Source organism: Ptychodera flava, chromosome 1 (genome assembly GCF_041260155.1).
Source record: "Ptychodera flava strain L36383 chromosome 1, AS_Pfla_20210202, whole genome shotgun sequence".
Classification (NCBI taxonomy): domain Eukaryota; kingdom Metazoa; phylum Hemichordata; class Enteropneusta; family Ptychoderidae; genus Ptychodera; species Ptychodera flava.
In genome coordinates, this window is record NC_091928.1 from 31,288,620 (window position 1) to 31,313,068 (window position 24,449).

At 38.4% G+C, this 24,449-nt stretch overlaps 1 protein-coding gene across 2 annotated transcripts; it reads left to right on the forward strand.

The window, feature by feature from the left end:
• Positions 1-397: 397 nt before the first annotated feature.
• Positions 398-23,201, forward strand: LOC139135218 (uncharacterized). 2 transcript variants are annotated; one of them, XR_011552953.1, is made up of 3 exons: positions 398-635; positions 14,828-17,493; positions 20,955-23,201. XR_011552953.1 is itself a non-coding variant. In XM_070702501.1 (2 exons), exons 1-2 carry the CDS (start codon positions 505-507, stop codon positions 15,864-15,866), a joined length of 1,170 nt encoding a protein of 389 aa, XP_070558602.1. In that variant the 5' UTR covers positions 398-504; the 3' UTR covers positions 15,867-18,636. The 2 variants fall into 2 exon arrangements, 1 of the variants encoding a protein (XP_070558602.1); XM_070702501.1 differs by lacking the exon at positions 20,955-23,201 and having other exon boundaries at positions 14,828-18,636.
• The last annotated feature ends 1,248 nt before the right edge of the window (positions 23,202-24,449 follow it).

Here is a 24,449-nt window from a genome sequence, read left to right on the forward strand (position 1 = left end):
GTGCTCACAGCTGCACATCGTAGCCTTCCAAGGCAGGCCCATGCATCGTTTCGCTGATCACTGCGTCTCACGTGACTAGACGCAGCACGTAGTAAGACGCAAATACAGGCAAACCGTCATTTTGAAATGAGACAGTTTTTGGTCTCCCGGAAGTTGTTAATTGCGCATGCCCGCACAAAATGCATCATTTTTGTCGCCTGCTTTTTAGTCTAATCTGGTAGCTGCCAATATTTCAAAACTTGTAAGAATGTTAATTAAATCCTTGGTTAAATTCTAGCCATTTTGCTGTGATAATTTTAGCTTTTCTTCAAAGTAAAATTGAACCGCCAGTGACAGCGCCCCATGATTCAACCAATCAGATTTCGTTATTCGATACATGGCGGTTGCCCATTACCTGCCTCTTTGTGCTAGTCACTGAGGCGGGGACCAGCCAAGCCAATCGTGGGCGCGCACAAAACAAGGCACTGCGACTGTGGAGAGTCTACGGGACACGGTGAGAGAATCATGGCTTTCGACAGGCTTGTTGCATGGAGAAGGACTCTGCTTCTGGCGTTGATTTGTCTTCTTTTAAGTTCAAGCAGTATACTCTTCCTTTGGCGAAAGGGGACAACAGTCCCAGCAATTGCAAAAAGCAGGTAAGATTGTCTACTGCTATGTAACCCGTACTCCGGCCAAAGAGCAAGATTCATTGTTTCTCATATGCCCGCGTATCGATCCGGACAAATCGTGAAAGCCTTTTATTTTCAGTATCAATTATACATGGAAAAGGTCTATCTTTAGAGAAAACAAGACGACTAGCAATTGTATTTCAACTGTTATCGACAGCGTATATCCGGCATTACAGTATGCAGCGATATGGAAAGCCATGACTGCCTTATATGGTCTAATATCATGTTGTGCTGGGCATTCAATATGTTGTGCTGGGCATTTGATATGTTGTGCTGGGCATTCAATATGTTGTGCTGGGCATTCGATATGTTGTGCTGGGCATTCAATATGTTGTGCTGGGCATTCAATATATTGTGCTGGGCATTCGATATGTTGTGCTGGGCATTCATTCAATATATTGCGCTTGCCATTCAATATGGGGGTAAGCCTAATTCACGTGCCGCGTGACGCGAGCCGTACGCAAGTGAGTTAAGGCAGGGGTCCAGCAGGGGTCCAGACCGAATTTCGAGCTGAATTTCATTTCTCAAAAACTACTGGTCATATTTTGATGAAATTTGGTACACATACGTAGTTTTGATAGCTCTTTCAGTTTATGCCATTTAAATTTGCATAAAATATGTCACGTGATTTTTATATTGACATTTTCGCGCCAAAATCGCGTATATTATGTATCGGCATATTCCAACTTGTAAACCACATTTAAACTATGTTTTATCGGCATATAATAATAGAATGGGTTCAGTACAATCGATCAACATCCTTTACAAAGAGAAATTCCTGAGTTAATTGCCTCAAATTTGCACCAAATACGTACGATTTGTAGGAAAAGTCAATTCTTGGTTGAGTTTCGGTGATTTTTTAAAGAAACGCTACCAAATCATACATGTTTAAGGTATTGTTGTAAAGATATTTTAAGCCTTAGTTTGGGGATAGCAAAAGTTCAGGAAAAAATGCGATCTACAAGTTGGAATTTTCGAAAGAAATCTGGTCGCTTTGTGCGCAATCGGGCCATCTCGCAAGCAATCCAAAAGGTCATGACCCCGTCGCCTGTTACTGAAACAATTTGTAATTTTAAGTTGAAAGTGGCTGCACACATCATCCCTCTTGTCTTGTTTGTGCTTTAATGTGTTTTCTGTCTGTATCGGGTAAGGTTGTTAGTGAGAAAATTAACAAATTGGTTGTTATAGCCATGGTGAGACGTGGAAGTATGTCTCAGACCACCATGACCTTTTGACCCCACGTTTCCTACCAGTTCGTTCCTTAGTGGCTTATATAAACATGGAGGTACCAAATGTACCTCCATGACATAAGCACATCTCTTCCTTAATTTCATATTGTATAGATGTTGTTGATTACTGTATTCTTCTTACAGGGAAGCAAGAATACTCATGTTCGGATCGTTTTATGTCCGACTCTGTTCACTAACCCTTGTCACCTCGTTCCTCATGCCGTGGACTTTGGCCTCGGGATGGCTGATGTATGGATTTCGTTTGTACGCAGTGATCGGCCTATTCTGTGTGTTCGAAGTTCCACACAGTGCTTATGGGCTATCTTTTGTTGTGAACACTAGTGTGTCCTTTGTCACTTCGTTGGCTCGATGATGTTCCAGTTAGGAACTTTGTTTGTGATATGATTTTAGAGATTTTCTGTTGTTATCTCATGAGTGGGCAGTGTTGTTTTATTAATATTCATGAGCCCTAATGCATATTCATGATAACGTTTGACGCCCATGCCTTAACATACTTGCGAAGTTCACGATGCACGATAAGCATGCTACGCTGGAAATAGGTGCATTTTCACAGCAATTTAATTCATTGATTCATTTTCATGGATAAATCAAAATTCGGGCTTCAACGCCGCCTTCTAAATGCATGAACTGGTGACCAGCGAATGTATGTTTACGAATTCTCCATCAAGGGGAATATGCAGAAAGGGACTCGAGCGAAATTATAGGGAGGGAGGGCCAGTATTCTAAATCATACGCCCGTAAAATTGTAACATTAAAAACTGATCAACCAACATTCTGTACATTAGGGACTGGTCAGTTTCTTCGGCTTGGGGGGGGGGAGTTGGGCGGTGGATTATATTTTGCTGACGTCAAAAAATGGCTGACCCCCCCATTCCAAATTTTGAAAACAGGGTGACCCCCCCATTCCAAATTTCGAAAACAGGGTGACCCCCCCCCCCCGGCGCGCGACATAGGTAAAACAAAAGGTGGAAATATATATATATATATATATATATATATATATATATATATATATATATATATATATATATATATATATATATATATATATATATATATACGTAATATATATACTTATATATATATTTTATTTTACATTTTACATATATTTATATTTTAAATAGTCATTCTATGTTTTAATGAAATTGTTGACATGTCAGTTCTAAGATAGGAATTTCAAAGTGTCAATCTTAAAGTTTGAATACAGTACATTTTGAATGACCTGTATTTTGAATGAGCTGTGAATGTACTTCACACTTTCTATGCTTAACCAGATGTCCTGAACTGTTGTACAGAAATGGATGTCAATCATTAATATCAAAGAGGAAAAAGCAGAGAATCGAAAACTTTGATGGGTGTTAAGACTTGCCAACCATCCAATTAAATCTCCTGAGGAGCCATAGAGAGCTTTTTAGCCAAATCTGATGTGTACAGTGTCTGAGAGGACCTTTTCTTGAAACATTGAAACCATAAAACTAATAATGACACAAACTGCCTTTTTTAACTGTTATTTTGTTCATAAAAAGCATCTTTCTACAGAAAACCTGTGACACAAAGGAAAATAATTGCATCAATGAGAAGGAAAGATATCTTGTCATTTTTCAATCTCTAAAAATGTCACTGTATCAAATATATATTGTGAAATATTTGTGCATGTTGCTTTCTCATACTGAATTATCATAGAGAGAACAGAAAAGTATCAGGAATTTGTCATCCTTTTCATATGAAATGCAGATTTCATAATGGTACACTTTCACTTTGCAAACATCAAGATATCTCTGATTTATTAAAGTATGGCGCCCGAAGGGCGCGCAGAAAAATATGAAACATCCTGATATCTCTGATATATATGCCTTGTATATTTAAGTCATGCACCTGAAGGGCATGCTGAAAATTTCTGATATATTAAAGTAATGAGCTTGAAGAGCACGCTGAAAAAATATGAACATAGTCAGATATCTCTGATGTATGTATGCTTGATATGTTAAAGTTGGGTGTGCTGAAAAAATATGACTGATTATTAAAGTTACGCGCCCGAAGGGCGCGCCGAAATATACAACTGAATGATGAAATTTGTGACTGACACTAACATTTTAGGCAATGATGAGCCTGTGTTAAAATTCAAAAACACACTGACCCCCCTATTGAGCATTTCAAAAACATGGTGACCCCCTATCACCAAAGTCAAAACCAGGGTGACCCCCCCCCCCCATGAATCCACCGCCCCCAAGGCTGAAGAAACTGACCAGTCCTTAGTTTTGTAGAACATAGGGGTCACACGTTTTGGTCCTGAAGGTCTATCTACTTTTGAAAACTAACTTCCCCGCAAACTTGTCCCTTTCCCTTTAGAAATAAACTGGGCGGTTCCTAAGCAATAAAATACCAAACCGACTTCCGCTCTCACGCAGCGTCCCCTGAAAAAAATGACGCAACACACACCAATTTCCACTGGCCTGTGCAGTTTGACCTCACTTCTCTACTATTTTACACACTGCAGCACAACACGGCACGCTGGATATAAAATGTGAAAACAAGCTTGAGAACTACTAAAGTCAAAGTATGGTGATAAAACAACAAGAAAATATTACTTCATTGGCGCAAGTTCAGGAGGGCTTTCTCGTGTCACCAATCACAGGCGACAGACTGTGCATCGGTAAATGTTGAATGAACGTGATCGATTAGCCATATACAGGGACATAGGAGCTTTGGCACACAGAATGAGTCAAAATAAAGTCATGTAAAGGCTGTATTAGTCTGGGGATTTGTAATTTCCAATGCGTTCTAAGGTTTCATTAATTAGTAATCAACTGTTACTGACGAGACAAGCCTGTAGGAAATTAAATAAGAAACTGGTTGTTATAAAAGTGTGAAAAGAGTGTGTATACTTTTTATTATTTTTGTCTTTGAGAACCTCCCACTAGTAAAGCAATATTTGGAACAAGTGGTTTACCTTTAGGAACGGAGTAGGTACGTGTAATATATACTACAACTTTACTGACTTTATCAATACCAAGTTCTACTTAAACGTCAAATCTGCGTCGCTCGCCACTTATTGTCATTCTACCGGACGAACAGTGTAGCCTTTGCTTTGGTTTTGCTGTTCAAGTTGTTGTCAGGGACAGTATGTGGCTCGGCGCTTCGCAAAGCCCCCATATTTGTTGGGCTAGGCTCGGCTCAATCCGATTCGAAAGTCGAGAATTATGCCGAGTAAAAAAAAGTCATGACCTTTTCACACGGCGAAAAAATTATGCCTAGAACAACATAATAAATGCCTAGGACAACATATCAAATGCCAAGTACAACATAATAAATGCCTAGGACAACATATCAAATGCCAAGTACAATAATTGAATGCTAAGCAAAACATATCAAATGCCCAGAACAACATATCGAATGCCCAGCACAACATATTGAATACCCAGAACAACATATCGAATGCCCAGCACATTATATTGAATGCCCAGCACAACATATCAGATGCCCAGCACAACATATTGAATGCCAAGCCCAATATATTGAATGCCCAGCACAACATATCAAATGCCCAGCACAACATATCGAATGCCCAGCAAAACACATTGGATGCCCAGAACAACATATTGAATGTCCAGCACAATATATCAAATACCCAGCACAATATATTGAATGCCCAGCACAACATATCAAATGCTCAGCACAACATATAAAATGCCCAGCACAACATATTAAATGTCCAGAACAACATATCGAATGCCCAGCACATTATATTGAATGCCCAGCACAACATATCAAATGCCCAGAACAACATATCCAATGCCAGCACAATATATCGAATTCCCAGCACAACATATCAAATGCCCAGCACAATATATTGAATGCCCAGAACAACATATCGAATGCCCAGCACAACATATTGAATGCCCAGCACAACATATTGAATGCCCAACACAGCATATTGAATGCCCAGCACAACATATTGAATGCCCAGCACAACATATTGAATGCCCAGCACAACATGATATTAGACCATATAAGGCAGTCATGGCTTTCCATACACCGGGATGGCAAAGATGAATCACGCCTTTGTCTACATCGATAAGAACAAATATAGATTTCTGTGTTTTTGCATTTTCGTAATGGATGATGCACCTTGCTGATTATATGTCAGTGAAAGGGTTAATGAACTCTGATATACATAAAGCTGGAACAACACGTATGCTTGTCATAGTGACGCTGGACACCAACTGCTACCAAGTTCATACCATATAAATCGTCAAATGATAGGCTAAAATGGGAAAGAGGATTTTTGAAATTCAAAGAACGTTTTTCATGAAAATTAATAATGCTATATCGAAGTTTATATCTCGGCAAATTACGTGTCATTCAACTCTAGTCTTTATTTGTACACTTCATGTATAAAATTATACAATACTTTGCAGTCAATGTATTCGCTACTCTCATTTACTCTATGATACAACTTGCGCTTGAAGCAACGTCATAACTATTGACAAAACTGTCAGACTGAGCTCACAAAGAATTTGGCAGGGCTTGATGAATCGCGATTGAAATATTATTTTTTCAGGTGCCCCTCCCCCCAATATCCACAAAACATTTCAAGTCGCCGTCTACATGATCAAACTTTTTCAAGTCCCCCACCTGCAAAATATCATATATCAGCATATATTTATTAGTAATTCACGCATAGAAAAAATCGCGACACCTCTTATCAGCACTTTGTAGAGTCATATATCTTAAGACAAGTTCTGTAAATGATTTATTTTTAAATGCATAAATGGAGCTTTTTGACACTCAGAAAGAGCCTACTTGAGTTAATCAACCCTCGCCATAGACAGGAAACATTAAATTTGTTTGCCATCACAATGCACAACCCTGTATACGCATATGGAATGGGCATTTGGGAGTCTTTAATTGTTTTTCTCTTCCCTGTAGCGGAGTGTTTGGCGCCAGAATTTCGCTTATTTTGTCCCCGTGGCTGTGATAACGATCGTTAACTTAACAATTTTCTCAAACAGTGAGGGCGTCTTGTAACTCGTAACTGGTAACTTTTTCGATCAGCCATGTAAGTGCGTTGGCCCCTATTTTAATAATTTCGCTATGAAAAGAGCCTCGAGTTCTTTCACAAAATACGTCGTACCATGGTTAGCTATAATCATATTGTGGACTATGGTTCGTTGGCAAGGTACATAAAGGATCTTAAATACGAGTCAAAACATGATAAAGATGCATTCTTCGTACTCTGACGTCATCCGAATATTTGTCTGTTGCTAACATTGAGTAGTTCTGTCTCATCAATCACTTGTTATCAAATGAATCATTCGACACAAATTAATTATATTTGCTCACTGTTTAATCAGTAACTTCAAGCTGTTTTTCCAACGTTGTTCTGATTAAAGTAACTGGCATTCTCATGTTGCTCTATTGACTAGAGTACCTGACAAACTCAGTTCCTCTTACTGATAACCAGAGTTCCTGACAGACGCGGGGCAAAATGAACAGGGAATCAATATAATGTCTGCTAATGATACTTTTTGAAGGTACAACAAAGCTGCTGCTTTCAGAAAATATCTTAACTACACACAAAAAAAGTACCATCAGATAGTACATATCCGACAAGCTCATTGCCGGCCATGACCGTGACCACCGCAATCGCCGTTCCTTCCCTGTGATGTCTATGTAACCAGTGCTACCACGTCGATACTACATTTTTAGCAGATAAATATCCCCAAACATTTATAGTTTTAAACTTATGTCTCTTGACGAAAACTCACAGGCGTGTGTTGTCAATTGTCGACAAAGTCCACAGCGTACAGGCTAGCACCGGTTGTTAAATTGAAAAATGCACGCCCTCTTCTTGTTATGGGTGTGTATCGACCGCCCAGCTCAACACTCTGTGTTGATAAAGATATTGAATCTGGGATAGAATAAGGGTACTTTGAAAACAAAGAAATTATCGTCTTAGGGAATTTTAACGTAGATCTTGTTACGCACATGGGAAAGAAACACAATTTTCATAAAGCAATGGAATCTCTGAATTTCGAGCAACTTGTCACTGTTCCCACTCGTCCATCCTCCGGTACTCTTCTTGACCATATCTATGTCACCTGTCCAATGAATATTGCTCATGTGTGCGTTCCCAAAGTTGGTACTTCCGATCACTATCCCGTGTGTGTTGTGAGGCGTTTTCATGCCAGCAACATTACTGCAGGTTCTCATATTTCTATAAAACACAGTTGTGTAATTTTTCAACACATTATCGAATTGTAAATGATGTTCTTGCTGTTCTGACAGGATTAAGGGATTACTTCAGACTACAGTCCGCGTAGATGGAGTAAATATATAGATCTGGCGACACAGGAATTAACGTTGCGCTCGAAACTTTATTTTCCCAGGTCAGCCTGATGGCTGCCTGGGGCAACTCTTCGCTCCGAGAGCCTGGAGATATGCTCACTCCAAGGCCCCAAAAGTCCGACTTTCAAATTTACAATACTTTGTCGACAAGAAAACTTGCCAACGCTAGTTTCACAATGATTAATACGTAGTATGCATGAGACATGTCAAAACACCATTGTTTTAAATCCAAGCTGTGAAAATATGAAAAGCTATACTTAACAGCTACAGTTCTGATAAAAGTTCGACTACATTGTCTTTCTATTGTCCAACCTTGCGTGAGACATTTCATGCATAATCATAGGAATTCACGAGACACACGGGTGCTGGAATGCGCTGTCATTGAATTTAAACAGAAGAGACTTGAAAATGTAAATTTGCCGCCAATTTTGAAGAATTACACTTCCGGCAAATCGTGGGAATTCAAGCCTAAGTGGCGAAATGTTGAAATTGGGCGAATCACTAGAATGAAGATTTACACTAACCGGTACAAATTATAGAAACATGACAACATAATTTGTTCCAGAGACCAGCTCTGGAACTGTTAGGTTTTGCTCTCTTTCCTTCTTTCTTTCTTTCTTTCTTTCTCTATTTCCGGTATTACTATCATAAAAGATGCTATACACAAATTTTACCTTAATTACCCAGAATGCATTGCGACACGCTTATGACGTCATCGCTCAGCTCGGACGGGTTTTACGGGCATTTCTTGTGTGTTTATTTATTTATTTTTTATTCTGCATTGCTCGACTATCATATTGCGTTCAGCTATTAATAATTCTAGCTTTCTTTCGCTTTGTTTTTTGTTGCTTTTTGATTTTATTTTTCTCTAAATACTCGCCGTACGTGGCGCTATACTATTTTGCCCGAATGCTCATGAGACAACAATGGCGGCGGATCGATCGCTTCGCTCGCATAGAGACAGAAAAGTACGCTTTCCGTAAGTTTACAAGCGCGGCTGGGCACATCGTGTACCTAGGCGAAGTGGGTGTGCTCGAAAACGAAGATCAATGCAAAATTTGGATTCAAAATCGGCTGTTTTGGCGGAGAAATTGCCCGCCGTATTTCTGAGCAGCCACGAGCGTTTTTTCCTATATCAGTCTGCGAGGCCGTTCAACGCCGGACGGGTTTTTCGGGCATTTCTTGTGTGTTTATTTATTTTTTATTCTGCATTGCTCGACTATCATATTGCGTTCAGCTATTAATAATTCTAGCTTTCTTTCGCTTTGTTTTTGTTGCTTTTTGTTTTTATATTTCTCTAAATACTCGCCGTACGAGGCGCTATACTATTTCGCCCGAATGCTCATGAGACAACAATGGCGGCGGATCGATCGCTTCGCTCGCATAGAGACAGAAAAGTACGCTTTCCGTAAGTTTACAAGCGCTGCTGGGCACATCGTGTACCTAGGCGAGGTGGGTGTGCTCGAAAACGAAGATCAATGCAAAATTTGGATTCAAAATCGGCTGTTTTGGCGGAGAAATTGCCCGCCGTATTTCTGAGGAGCCACCAGCGTTTTTTCCTATATCAGTCTGCGAGGCCGTTTAACGCCTGTAACACACAGCCCTGCCATGCAGAGCTAGGCAGCATACTTGAACAGATCCGGTCAGCGGAGGGAAAATTATTGCTCTGGCTCGCGAGAATGTCGTCTGATATACATTTCCGTGCGTTGTCGCCCCCGTATGTATCTGTTGCGTTTTTACCGTACATGTAGGCATTTGTAATCTGTGGACTGCCTTGCTTTTAGTTGTATTATGGTGTTTACTGCTAGCAACCCTAACTATAGTATAGGTACGTGCTTGAATATTAAAATCCAAAGCACTCTTTCATTCTGCACCTATCTTGTCACACATTCTCTTGTTTCTTCCGCTGCTCTGGTCTCTGGAACTTCGCTTTTGCTTGCAAATGCTTTCTAGTTTTATTTGTAATTTGTATTCTACCCGTTGCCAACATCTCTCTGAGATACATGATGTGAATGAACTCATTGATAAGTGGATCATTTGTTTCAACAAGGTATGTGATACGCATGCTCCTTTTATTGAGAAACTAGTGAAAAGATTCAGACAGCCGCCATGGTTCACTCCGGACATTCTTGATCTCATTCATGTCCGGGATTATCATCTTGTTAAGGCTACCCGATCCAAGTCTCCCGATGATTGGCAACTTTATAGATATTTAAGAAATAGAGTTGTACACACTATTTCCTATGCAAAACGACAGCACTATCGTGACATTTTCAGGAACAATTCTAGAAATCCGTCTATTATTTGGCGTTGTATAAATGATATTCTCTCTCATGATAATTCTCGTTCACAAAGTCCCAGTATTTTTTATAAGTGTGAAAAGCTAACCAATCATAAGAATATTGCCAAGGTTTTCAATGCACATTTTACAGGTATTGTTAATAAGTATCATTCCAGTCTCAACGCTTCCACTGAAATGGGTCTCATTGATAACTGGGATAGTTCAAAATTTGGTGCTACCACGGCCAATTTTAAGATTCCTCAAATTTCTGTTTATTTTGTCACAGAGCAGCTCTCTATACTGAATGAATGTAAATCAGCTGGTAATGACAATGTCTATCCTAAACTCTTGAAAATTGGTGTGTCTGGTATTGCAGTTACTGTTACAGAAATGTTCAATTTGTCAATTATCAGTGATACATTTCCCGACTGTTTCAAATGTGCTAAAGTAGTTCCGATTCATAACGGAGGCTCTAAGAGTGATGTCAACAACTATAGGTCTATGTCTCTTCTACCAGTTCTCTCTAAAATACAAGAAAAACATGTTTAAACTAGTCTGTACCATTTTATGCATTCAAACGATCTTTTTTGTCAGCTCCCAATCTGGTTTTAGACAACATCACTCTTGTCAAACTACTTTAGTCAAGTTTAGGGGGAGACCCACATTCACAGACACTTATCCTTAACCTGATTTTTCACCATTAAAATGAATCTTTAACCGGACATGTAATATATGTTTGGGTAGCTTGACAATTGAAGATTACAAAAAGAACATTTCAAAACCTGTTTGTGTGTGTTTGGTTTGCTAAAAAATGTGTGTTTTTGAGTTTTTTCACTTAAAGAAGTGTAAGTACGAGAGGGTGATGGCCATTGGTGAGCCGGTTACTGCAATCGATAGCAGGGTAAGGTGTGTAAAAAAAAAACGTGTTTTGGATTTTTGGTTCTCCGCTTTGTTTTTTGCACAATTAGCCTTGAAAGTGAAAATTGGTGGATTCTGAATAAATTATAGCTTTTGTCAACGTTTGTCACGATATCTTTTGTTTTTTGGAACATTATCGGAATTCTGAGACATAGTTTTGTAAAAACAGTTACTAACTATGACCTATGCAAAGATATTTCTAACCCATCAACGCGGCGCTAAATTATACTCTCCAGAAGTTGCGATGCATTGCCAAAAACGGCCCGGGAACGCAGTATAGCGAATAAATGTGTATGCGACCCTTGGAGTCGCACAAAGTCAGCTAAAAGTCCGGTTCGCTCACATTTTCGGTGGAAATTCCCAGCCCATAATGAAATACAGGACTTTTTACACAATTGTCTGAATTTGTGGTATGAATGAAATAATACATGACGTGAAAATTGGAAGAAAATGAACACTGAAACGGCCTAGTTCGCGGCGTAAGCATTAGGCTTTATTTACATAACTGTCATTCTGAGCTAAATCTGGGGATAATCTTCTTGTTAAATACAAATAAGCGTATTAGCTGTGCACTTGAGTGTACCAGTTAAAATCTGAAAGCGAAGAAATGGGTGGCTGCGTATATACTTCGTAAAAATTAAGTGATTTTGCATGCCAAGTCCGATGACATTGTCTTTTGGTTGTGCAACCGTCACCGCGTTTTCAGCTTCCTGTCCGAAGAGAGACACGTGACCATGAATTTAAATGTCGTACATACCTTGCCATGTGTCAGAAAATTATTCCTATTCTACTGTTTTCATGTCGACTCATACTGCTAGTTCTATTTTTGACCTAAAAAGAAAAATGAGTTAGCATATCGTGTTTGCAAGAGTCTTCGGACAAAAGGCACAGTTAACATAATTTTTGGCTTATTTACTGTTTGATTAATAGTCAGCTCACCTACACACAACCGCTTATCCAGAGACCATGAGACGTGATAGAAAATTAAATAAGAGAAGCCTGGTTTGGCAATCCTAAATGTACTCAAAACAAGTGAATTTTTTTTTGCGATAAGATACGGCTCCTATTCCCCAAGGATGTCATCAAGACAAGCGCATGTTTTCTGTCGAATCTCATATCACCGTGACTGAGAAAAGATTATCTGAATTCGTGCTCAGCCGTTCATCAAAGTTTTATAGCCATTAAACGAAAGTGGCAATTGTTTAAACTATGTTATTTCAAAAAAACAAAAAAAAACATACAGCCTTCTCAATGAGTGAAGCGGGCGTCTAGTCTGTCAATCATCATCAAAACAAGAAAGACTAATCTTTTAATACTACAAGATTACCGACGGCACTAAAGGCAGCCATCGCTTGCGGCCCTCGCTTGCACAACATTCTTTCATGTGCAAAAAATAGTTTATTTACAAAATCTGTATCGTCGTGAATATTCCAACAACTGTATTAACCATTGTATTAACCATTGCTTAGCAATACATGTCATGCGACATCGCCATAAGGCCAGTCTTTCTCGCTGTTCAAAGAGAGAAAATCTTCTATAAATAATACAGGCTGCCAGCTCTGTCATAAGACCACCGTAACTAACTGTGTACAGCAATTTTTGTCTCATAATCAAAATTTCGATTAAACTTAGAATTCTCCTGTGTTGACTCTACTGTACAAAACACGTTTCTTCGAACCAATAAAATGAATATGTTGCATTAAGTCTAACTGATAGGTTTCCTCTCATAATATATATTATAGTATGCACCTCGAATTTGAAATAAACCTTTGCTTAAACTTTCCGCAGTGATAATGAAACAGGATCAGGGAAGGAGAAGATAAGGTTTGCCTCCGTTCAACTAAAGCAAACAACGAATCGAGGTTCAAAACGGCAGCTCATGCACACATGATAAGTCATCTTCGTAAGAGGATTTTTTAAGTACAGATGATCATGAGTTAGATTCGGCACACACAAAATTTCAATAGACATTTAATGTCCAGTGGTGAAAGTATTACAAACAGATAGCATTCCTATTCCTACACTGACTGGTCTTAAGAATTATTAAGAATACTTCTTATTACTGTTAGATGTCTTGCTGTATGTAATGGCGCGACCAAATGGCTACGGCTGCCTTCAGATTACTACTAAGCATAAGACCCTTTATAATAATAAGATTACTACTCTTTCATGACAAGACAAGAAATGATAAATGATCATAAATTACTCCAATAACAGTGTAATCATTTCCGGTGGCTAGGATTGCAATGGCAGATATTTAAACAGTGTCGGTCTTCCCATCCTCTCTATGAACTAAGTATATAATGCTGGCTTATGACAGTACACGTCTCAGAGATTTAGTTGCATCACCTTTCATTTGAGAATATTCACCAATTAAAAAATAACTTTAGCTTTTAAAATTGGATACTACCGGAAAAAGACCAATTTGACCGATTTTACTCACTACTGTTGATCTTAAAATGTATGTTTTTCTATTATGCCAACTCGATACATCGTTTTCAACATGTGAAAGTTATTGCCAGGGAAATGAAAGTATTTGCGTGAAAGGGACCGTCTATATTGGCCACTGTAACTCTTGGCCAATTTGTCACTACTCTGCAACTACAGAATTTTACTATAATCCGATCATCATGACCGATGTCTGTTGTCCTGCTTGCCAAGACAGCCTTTATATGTGGAATGACCATTGTTATTGTTGATAAATGTATTCTAGTCCGGACCTGAATACAAAATTTAAACAATGAAAATGCAGATAATACTCATCTAGGGTATATTTATCAGCTAAATACTTGGAATTTATCCATGGTTCAGGGATTCAAACCATAAACTGCAGATGATACACAGAAAAAAACAAAATAAAAATGACCAAAGTTACAGCTAATGGATCTTTAATATACATACTTTATACATCATGATTGTTGATAGATGAATTTCATTCAGGACTAAAATTCAAATACAAAGAATAAGAGAGCATTTCCAACATAGAGACGTTGTGTTGGCAAGCTAAAAGTAGTTGTTGCAACATTATCTAGGGCATAGAATGAGACCTGGCAATTAAAATTCCAAACAATTGAAAAATAGTAAATACATCCACATAATTCACAGCTATTCCTCCTTTAAAGACCGCAGTGCGATTAGGTGACGTAATAGAATCAATTATTTAAAAAAAAAACTTTTTCAAAGCCTTTGCTTTTTGGTAAATCAAGAGTAGGTGTTCATAATGTTATTTTAATAGACCTTCAGTCTGCTGAAAATACCAGGAAAAAGAAAGGTTTGCCGTTTGCAATTTCTTTCTTCTTATATTGCATTGAGCAAAGGTTTGGATTATCATGATTGATGCATATTTTTTTTGTTTTCTCAAGAGGACACAAATCAAGGGACACATTACAGGATGAGATACGCCGACTATACCCTTGGATGATCAGGTCGAACAATCTTCCAAACTTCTTCACCAGGCAGTTTGACCCGAAGGTAGGAAAACAATGGCCGTCGGATGAGACCTACGCGTACGGAAACTGCACCATTGTGTTCGTTCACAATCAAAAATCTGGCGGGACCACAACCAAGAGCTGCCTCAATGATCTGATGAAACGTGAAGGCGACCCGCTTCCCGGACCCGCGAATAATTTGAACGCCGGCAAGGTCTACAGTACCATACTAAAGAGGGGGCATTTCGAAGTTTCAAGGACCAGCTTCATGGGGGACTCGACTTTTTCTATTTGTGAGTTTGCCCAGAGACCTTGTGCGTACTTCACGGTAATGAGAGATCCCCTAGAGCGTGTCATTTCCTCGTACAACATGTGTAGAGCCTCGAGGCAGCCCCAGTGCGTCATGCGAGACATACACAACATGACGGTGAACGACTGGGCTGTTCACCAAGGGAGCTTTTTCTTTCACCAGCTGTTGGTAAACCCCGAGTTTTTCACTAATGTCTACACCAACTTAGTTGACGAACTCCGCGGACCGGATGACCCGTCCCTCAAACGTATCAGCCCATGGTGGCGAAACAAACTCATTTTGGATCACCTCATGAACGATAAGCAAATGGAACTAGCTCTAGATTACGTCTTAGCTAATCTTGAATCATGGTTCGCTGTCGTGGGCTTGACAGCTGAATACGACACAAATTTTCGCTTATTCGAACGTGTTTTTAAATTACCGTTTTACAAACTGTGTGTAGGCAGACAGAAAAACTTAAGGCGTGATTATCATGGATTAACGGGAGGGGAAGCAAATATAACGAAAGAAGAAGCTGTTAAAACTACGAAGAGGAAACTGTCATCTGATCCGGAGGTCATGAGGGCGCTGCATTTCGATATCCAAATCTATAAGAAAATGGAAGACATCTTTAAAAGACAAGTGCTAGCTTTTTACGAAAAAAAATTTGCGGAAAACAAGTAGTCTGTGATCTGTGTTTTCGAAAATCGCCATCATAACACTTACAAGGCAAATTTCGATGATTGAAATTTACCTAATTCAGATCTTTTTTATAGAAATTCATGTAACATTCAAGACTTTTATACATACTCTAGTTTGAAAAGAGATATATAATTTCATAAAATACTAATTTTATCATTGATATCAAAATTTATGTGTTCTACCCCAAAATATGCACTCCTCTATCCCTTGAGTAAAATAATGCTGCCATAATAAAAGGGCCAGCAATGTCACTGTAGGGAAAAAATTGCGAGACTCGACCGAGAAAGTGACGCTTTCTCGCAAATGGGTGAGAATCTCTTGTTATTCTCAACACTATCAGTGATAATTTTTTTTAATTCTCACGGCTGAGCAGTGACAAATCCACTCCTTGGTGAGAATCACATATGATAACAAATTCTCATCACCAAGCCTGGAAATTCTCACTTAACATACTGAGAATGATATTTTTTACAGTAAGAATGTGTCATACTCATTTTTCAGTGGTGAGAATCAACAAGACTCATCGTTCATTGGTGAGAATCAGCGAGATTTGTTCTTAACTGGTGAGAATTTGACCAGACTGATTCTCACCGGTTAAGAATAAGTTTGGCTATTTTCACCAATTTAAGGCGAGTCTGGTTTATTCTCACCAGTGAACAATGAGGATGATACATTTTTACTGTGAAAATCACCATTCTCACTATGTTTGGTGAAAATTTGCAGTCTCACCGGTGAGAACCTGAGATCAGCATGATTCTCACTAGGGAGTGCATTTCTTACTGCCCACCGGTGAGAATGAAAACTTCTTACTGATAGCGGTGAGAATAACTAGAGATTTTTACCAGTTGCGTGAAGGCATCACTTTCCGCTCGATCTCTCGCAATTTTTTCCTACATAGTGTGCTAATTTTTTATTGTTGTTTGTTTGATTTTTTTTATTCTTTTCATTATTTCTCTTTGGCATGTCAATTGCAAGTTATTATTCCATTCCTAAAAGAATCTTGAAACACCCACTAATTACATTGTTAACTAATTAGCGTCTATATGTGTAAAATACATGTTATTGTTTACTAATCCTTGATTTTAAAAATGCACAGTTGCCAAACTGTATTGAAAAAGGAAGACGAAAAAATAGGATCAGAAATTAGATTTTAATGTATTTGTAATCGTTCCTCTCGTTGGATCTGTCTTCATCTACGAGAGTTGATGCTTCCAAACGACCGAATTTTAAGATATCGCTTGTCGACATATGTGGAACAACAGCATGATAATCGCTGACTAAAATTTGATCGGCAGTTATTTTATTTGACAGTTTTTGAAAACGGGTCGATGAGGTAAGGGTTTCGACATGTCAGGCGCACGAAAAGGCAGTCCTGATTGTACGTTGTAAGGGTTCATTTCAACGTTATCAGCTGTTGTGAAGGTGCGTCATCCGCGCAGAGCTACCGCTCATAGCAAACCGGACACGGTGAGAGAATCATGGCTTTTGACAGGCTCGTTGCATGGAGAAGGACTCTGCCTCTGGCGTTGATTTGTCTTCTTTTACGTTCGTCCAGTATACTCTTCCTTTGGCGAAAGGGGACAACAGTCCCAGCAATTGCAAAAAGCAGGTAAGATGGTCTGTTGCTATGTAACTCGTACTTCGGCCAAAGTGAGGAAGGTTATTGTTTCTCATACGCGCGCGTATCGATCCAGACCAATCATGAAACTATTTTATTTTCAATATCAATTATACACGGAACAGGCAGCGATGCAAACGACAGGAAACATTATCAGTATAATCATCCACTGAGCAAGTTTGAATAGAGATTTAAGTTATTTTCGTTGTCATCTTGATAGGTGTCAGATTTACCGTTGAAAAAATCATTCCTTTTCTGTTGTTTTCACGTCGACTCAAATTCTTAGTTAAAAGTTCTGACCTAAAACCAAAAATAACTGAACAAAAAACGAGTTAGCATATCATGTTTGCAAGTCTTTGGACAATCGGAGACAGTTTTAACATATTCAATCGTCAGTTTTCCTACACACAACCGCTTATCCAGGGACCATGAGACGTTATAGAAAATCAAATGAGTGAAGCATGGTTCAGCAATCCTACATTTAGTCAAAACAAGTGAAATTTTTGTTTCCATAGATAAGATACGGCTCCTATTCCCCAAGAATGTCATCAAGACTAGCGCATGTTTTCTGTCGAATCTCATATCACTGAGAAAATATTATCTGAATTCCGTGCTCAGCCGTTCATCAAAGTTTTATGCCTGGGCGTTCTGGTCCAACGTGCGAAAGTTCCAAAATTGTATTAACTTTGTTATTTCAACAAAAAAAAACATACACACTTCTCAATGAGTGAAGCGGGAGTCTAGTCTGTCAATCATCAAAACATGAAAGACTCGTCTTCGAATACTTGAAGGTTACAGGCGGCACTAAACGTAGCAATCGCATGCGGCCACAACATTCTTTCATTTACAATGTCTGTATTCTGTATATTCTGTATTCCAACGACTTAGCAATACATGTCATGCAACATCGTAAGGACACTGTTTCTTGCTGTTCAAAGAGAAAAAAAACCTTCAACAAATAATACAGGCTGCCAGCTCTGTCTACAGACTAGGGAACAAACTGTATGCAGCAATTTTTGTCGCATAATCATATTTTCATCATGAAAATTAAACTTGGAATTTTCCTGTGTTTAATCTATTGTACAAAATATTTTTTTTCAAAACAATAAAATAAATATGTTGCTATAAGTCTAACTAGTAGGGTTCCTGTTATTCATGTAGGCCTAAGTATTTTATAATAGTTTGCACCTCGAGAGTGAAAGAATCCTTTAGTTAAACTTTCCTCTGTGAAAGTCTTAAACATTTTTTACCAAATCAAGAATAAAAATTAGACGGTCGCCATGCAAATTTTGGAACTAGATATAAAAAATTACCCAATATTTATCGATATTTGAAATTGAAAATATCCGTCCTAATTCTGTTGACTCTAGGAGAGGGGATGAAATTTTGCATTTTTGAAAAGCTAGGTTCAAATGAGCTTCACAATGAACTCCCTCAAGTGGTAGAGCCGAAAAGAAACGTAAAAGTTTGAGAGTCCTAATATCCTCCCAGAGGATATTCCTGCCTTAAATAACAAATTGCATTTGCAACGATTGAATCTTTCCATTATGTAGAATACAAGACAAGGTGTAACTCATTAAACGAATAATCGTCTTCACCCCCTTGCTTGTATCATATTTATAATGGCTTCTATTTACACTACGTTTAACCCTATATTAATTGTTTATCTCTATAAAGTGTACGGTATAATAATGCCGGATATATGTAACTATCTCTATATCTATCTATCTATCTCTTATATATATATATATATATATATATATATATATATATATATATATATATATATATATAACTTTTGCAGTTCACAATAAGCATATCGCCCTCAAACTCAATATTATTACTGCGCTAGTGCTTGGGGTTATGCTAGGTGTTTGTAGTAGGGTTGCCAATACAGTCAGATATTCTGACTCAGAATGTGTTTTCACTTCATCGATAGAGCACAAGTAAACGTTTATTTTCTGATGAACTCAAATATTCTTAACAATGCCAAACACTCTCGGGTTGCACTCAAGCAACGGTCGTGCTCTATTGTGACAGCACTGTTAGGAATTTGTTCGCAATGAGACATGTGGCTGATATCCACTGTTTAATTATTCATTAATTATACTATCTGACAAATTATGATGAAACAGCGTCAGAGAAGGAGAATATAAGGTTTTGCCTCCGTGCAGCTAAAGCAAACAACGAATTGAGGGTAAATACGGCGGCACATGCACACATGCTAATCATCTTCGTAAGAGAATTTTTTAAAGTATAGATGATCATGAGTTAGATTCTGCACACACACACTTTCCAAAGGCATTTAGTGTCCCATGGCGACAGTATCATAAACAGATAGCATTCCTATTCCTACACTGACAGGTCTTAGGAATTATTTAGAGTACTTCTTATTACTGTTAGATATCTTGTTGCATGAAATGGCGCGACACAATGGCTCCGGCTGCCTTAGGCTTACTCACAAGCACAGGAACCTTCATAATTATAATATAAGTACACTGCCATGATAAGAATTCGAAGAAAAAGGATAAATAATCATAAATTATTCCTATTACAGTGTAAGTCTTTTACGGTGGCTAGGATTGCAATGACTGACAGAGAAACTCTCGGTCTTCCCATCGCCACCATATATCATGCTGGCTTATGAGCAATGACAGTACACGTCTCATAGATTTGATGGCATCACCTTTCACTTGAGAATTTTACTCACTACTGTTGATCTGAAAATGCATATTTCATTTATGCCAAATCGGTACCAAATGAAAATACTTCAGCCATTAAAACCGGAGACAATCGAAAAAAAAGATCAATTTGACAATTTTACTCACTACTGTTGATCTGAAAATGCATATTTCATTTATGCCAATTCGGTACATCGGTTTCCACATGTGGAAATTATTGCCGGGGATATGAATTTCAAAGTACTTGCAAGAAAGTGGCCGCCGATAATGGCAACATTTGATCATATGTTCGACAACATTAATATACATGTTTTATACATCATGAGAGTTGCTTGGGTGACTTTTATTCTGGGCTAAAATTCAAATACAAAGAATAAGAGAGCATTTCCCACATACAGACATTGTGTTGACAAGCTAAAATTACTTGTTGCAACATTATCTAGGGTGTAGAATTGGAACTTGCAACTAACATTCCAAACAATTGAAAAATAGTGAAAAAATCACAATTTTCACAGCTTGTGCCCCTATAAAAACCTCACTGCCATTAGGTGACGTAATATGATCAATTATGAAAAAAACTCTTTTCAAAGCCTTTATTTTTTGTTAAATCAAGAATAATTATTCATTATATTATTTTAGTTGACCTTCAGTCTGCAGAGAGTACAAAGAAAATGGAAGGTTTGAAGTTTTAAATTTCTTTGATATATTACATTTAGCAAAGGTTAAGCATATCATGATTGATGCATATTTTTTTTCTTTTGGTTTCCCAAGAGGACACAAATCAAGGGACACATTACAGGATGAAATACGCCGACTATACCCTTGGATGATCAGGTCGAACTATCTTCCAAACTTCTTCACCAGGCAGTTTGACCCGAAGGTAGGAAAACGATGGCCGTCGGATGAGACCTACGCGTACGGAAACTGCACCATTGTGTTTGTTCACAATCAGAAATCTGGCGGGACCACAACCAAGAGCTGCCTCATTGATCTGATGAAACTTGAAGGTGACCCGCGTTCCTGACCCGCGAATAATTTGTACGCAGGCAATGTTTACAGCACCATTCTAAAGAGGGGGCATGTCGAAGTTTCAAGGACCAGCTTCATGGGGGACTCGACTTTTTCTATTTGTGAGTTTGCCCAGAGACATTGTGCGTACTTCACGGTGATGAGAGATCCCCCCAGAACGTGTCATTTCCTCGTACAACATGCAAGACATACACAACATGACGGTGAACGACTGGGCTGTTCACCAAGGGAGCTTTTTCTTTCGACAGCTGTTGGTAAACCCCGAGTTTTTCACAGTTGTCTACACCTTACTTGGCGAACTCCGCGGACCGGATGACCCGTCCCTCGAACCCATGGTGGCGAAACAAACTCATTTTGGATCACCTCATGAACGATAAACAAAAGGAACTAGCTCTAGATTGCGTCTTGGCTAATCTAATCGCTGTCGTTGGCTTGACGGCTGAATACGACACATATTTTCGCTTATTCGAACGTGTTTTTAATTACCGTTTTACAAACTGTGTGTAGGCAGACAGAAAAACGTAAGGTCTTATTATTATGGATTGACGGGAAAGGAAGCAAATGTAATGAAAGAATTCGAAGAAGCTGTTAAAGCGACGAAGAGGACACTGTAATCTGATCCGGAGGTCATGAGGGCGCTCCATTTCGATATCCAAATTTATAAGAAAATGGAAGACATCTTTAGAAGACAACTGCTGGCTTTTTCTGAAAAAGGATATGCGGAAGACAAGTAGTCTGCGATCAGTGTATTTAACAATGGCCATCACAACACTAACAAGGCAAATCGGGATGATTGAAATTTACCTAATTCTGATCCTTTTTTAGAAATTCATGTAACATTCGAGACTTAAATGATAATCACAAAACAGAATATTGCTCTGAAACGTGTTCAAAGAAACAGCGACTAGTGTATTCGTCCGTAGGGTTAGTTTTCCCCGGCTGTCCTGCATGTACTTGAATCGGCGGGAATGGCATCTAAGAGAGATTTTGAGTCAACATCAGTGTAACCCTTTGAAGTGCTGTAATTTTTCCCACCAAACTTTTAGTGCAACATTTTAACATTTTTACGAATTTTTCTGTATTTTTTTTTATTTTTGACCAAACAGACATTACATTTCATTGGCTACTTTCCATTCAATCAAGCTCAACTTGTTTTGTTTGTAAACATGTCACTGGCAGCAGTACGTGGAATTATGCAAAAAAAATATCAAAAAATATGATCTCATGAGATCTCAAAATAAGATGCCGGATGCCTTGAGGTGAGATCAGATTAGCCATTATTATCCGTGTAAAAATAAACTACATTAAATTAATTTGATTTTACGTACACAATCCGTGACAAATTACGTCCATCCCTTCAGATGTCGTGATTCTTGATATATCATATTCTAAAACACTTGTTTTGACATTTTCGATTTGAAATTTCGATGATCTAAGTCGTGACAATGCCCCAGTCCTCAAACGTTCACAGTGAATAAAACAGAAGGCAGATGCAAGACATCCTTCTTTTTATATATATTAATACAACGGCACCAGACTTTAAATCAAATAAGTCAAAACGTCGTTTTAGCGTGACCAATCACGTCCAGGTGATGTGTCATCTTTCAGCTGTTCTGGGCTATCATCGGGGTAACTATATCAGTGGGCACATTGCTTTTATTCCTTCTGGCCTATACAAACTTAATATTCAATAAGGTCAACTCTTAATGGCTTCTTGCATGTGAGTTTGACCCAAAGCGCCCTCTATCGTTAGTTTGATGGAGACGGGGCAGAATACAGGGCCATCATGTTGCTAAAAAAAGCTTTGCTACAGAGTGAAATTGTTTAATGCTTCTTGGTCGTTATCGTTGCTTTCCCATGGCTCACTCAAGGAAGACTAGTGTGGGAAAGTACCATATTCACAGACACAGATACGAGGCGCCAAATGTAAAAAAAATAATTTACACAATCAAGCTTTTTTTAGAGATAGAAAAGGTGGAAAATGTATATAGAGAGAGGAATTATATATATATATATATATATATATATATATATATATATATAGCATGTATATATATATATATATATATATATATATATATATATATATATATATATATATATATATATATACATATATATGTGTGCAAACACATACAGAAACATTGGCCCACACATATTTTGCGTATGCATACATATACATACATTCATATAGAAAAAAATACCCGCACGCATATAGCGTATTCATTCATACATGTAGAATACATACATACGTACGTACATACATACATACATACATACATACATACATACATACATACATACATACATACATACATACATACATACATACATACATACATACATACATCGGACTTTGATACAGCTCGAAGATTTTACATTGAGCCTAGTTTTCGAGGCAGCTGCTGACGTTTACAGTATCTGAAAGCGCTGCAAAATCTTATATATACAGCCTCGTTCTGATGAAGCTGAGCTGAGTAAGTTTCTTACATATAGAACCTCGTTCTGATACAGCGATACAGCTGCAAAAAGTTTATATATATCGGGCCTCGTTCTGATGATACAACTACACACAGCAAAATTTTACATACAGTCTCGTTCTGAGGGCACAGCTATAGCTGGGAAGTTTTATACACAGACTCGGTGGGTAAATTTTACATACAGACTCGTTCTGAAGAGAGCTATAGCTGAGAAGTTTTATACACAGACTCGGTGGGAAAATTTTACATACAAACTCGTTCTGAAGACACAGCACGCTGGGAAGTTTTATACACAGACTCGGTGGGAAAATTTTACATACAGCTAGCTGGGAAGTTTTATACACAGACTCGATGGGAAACTTTTACATACAGACTCGTCTTCGATTAAGTGTAATACCTGGTGATGCTTGTGCTCAGAAAGCGTGATTGAACTCTGCCCGGTGTCGTACGTGGCTAGACCCTTGCAAGACGAAAGCTAATACACGCATAGTGCTGGCGCTTGTGCATTTGAACTTTCCCGTTTATTTTGATCTAGTAAGGTAGCCACAACAATGATCGTGGTATTGCTATCAGGTGAGATCACCACTGATCTGGGCTGCTCGTCACCTAGCCCTGTGTACATGTCTGTGTGTTCCCGGCGCTATACGGCTGTGGTGGAGGCCGTATAACGCCGGGAACACACAGACCTGTACACAGGGCTACTCGTCAACCATACAACGGCGTCAACCATACAACGATCGTTCACTGAGACCGCTGC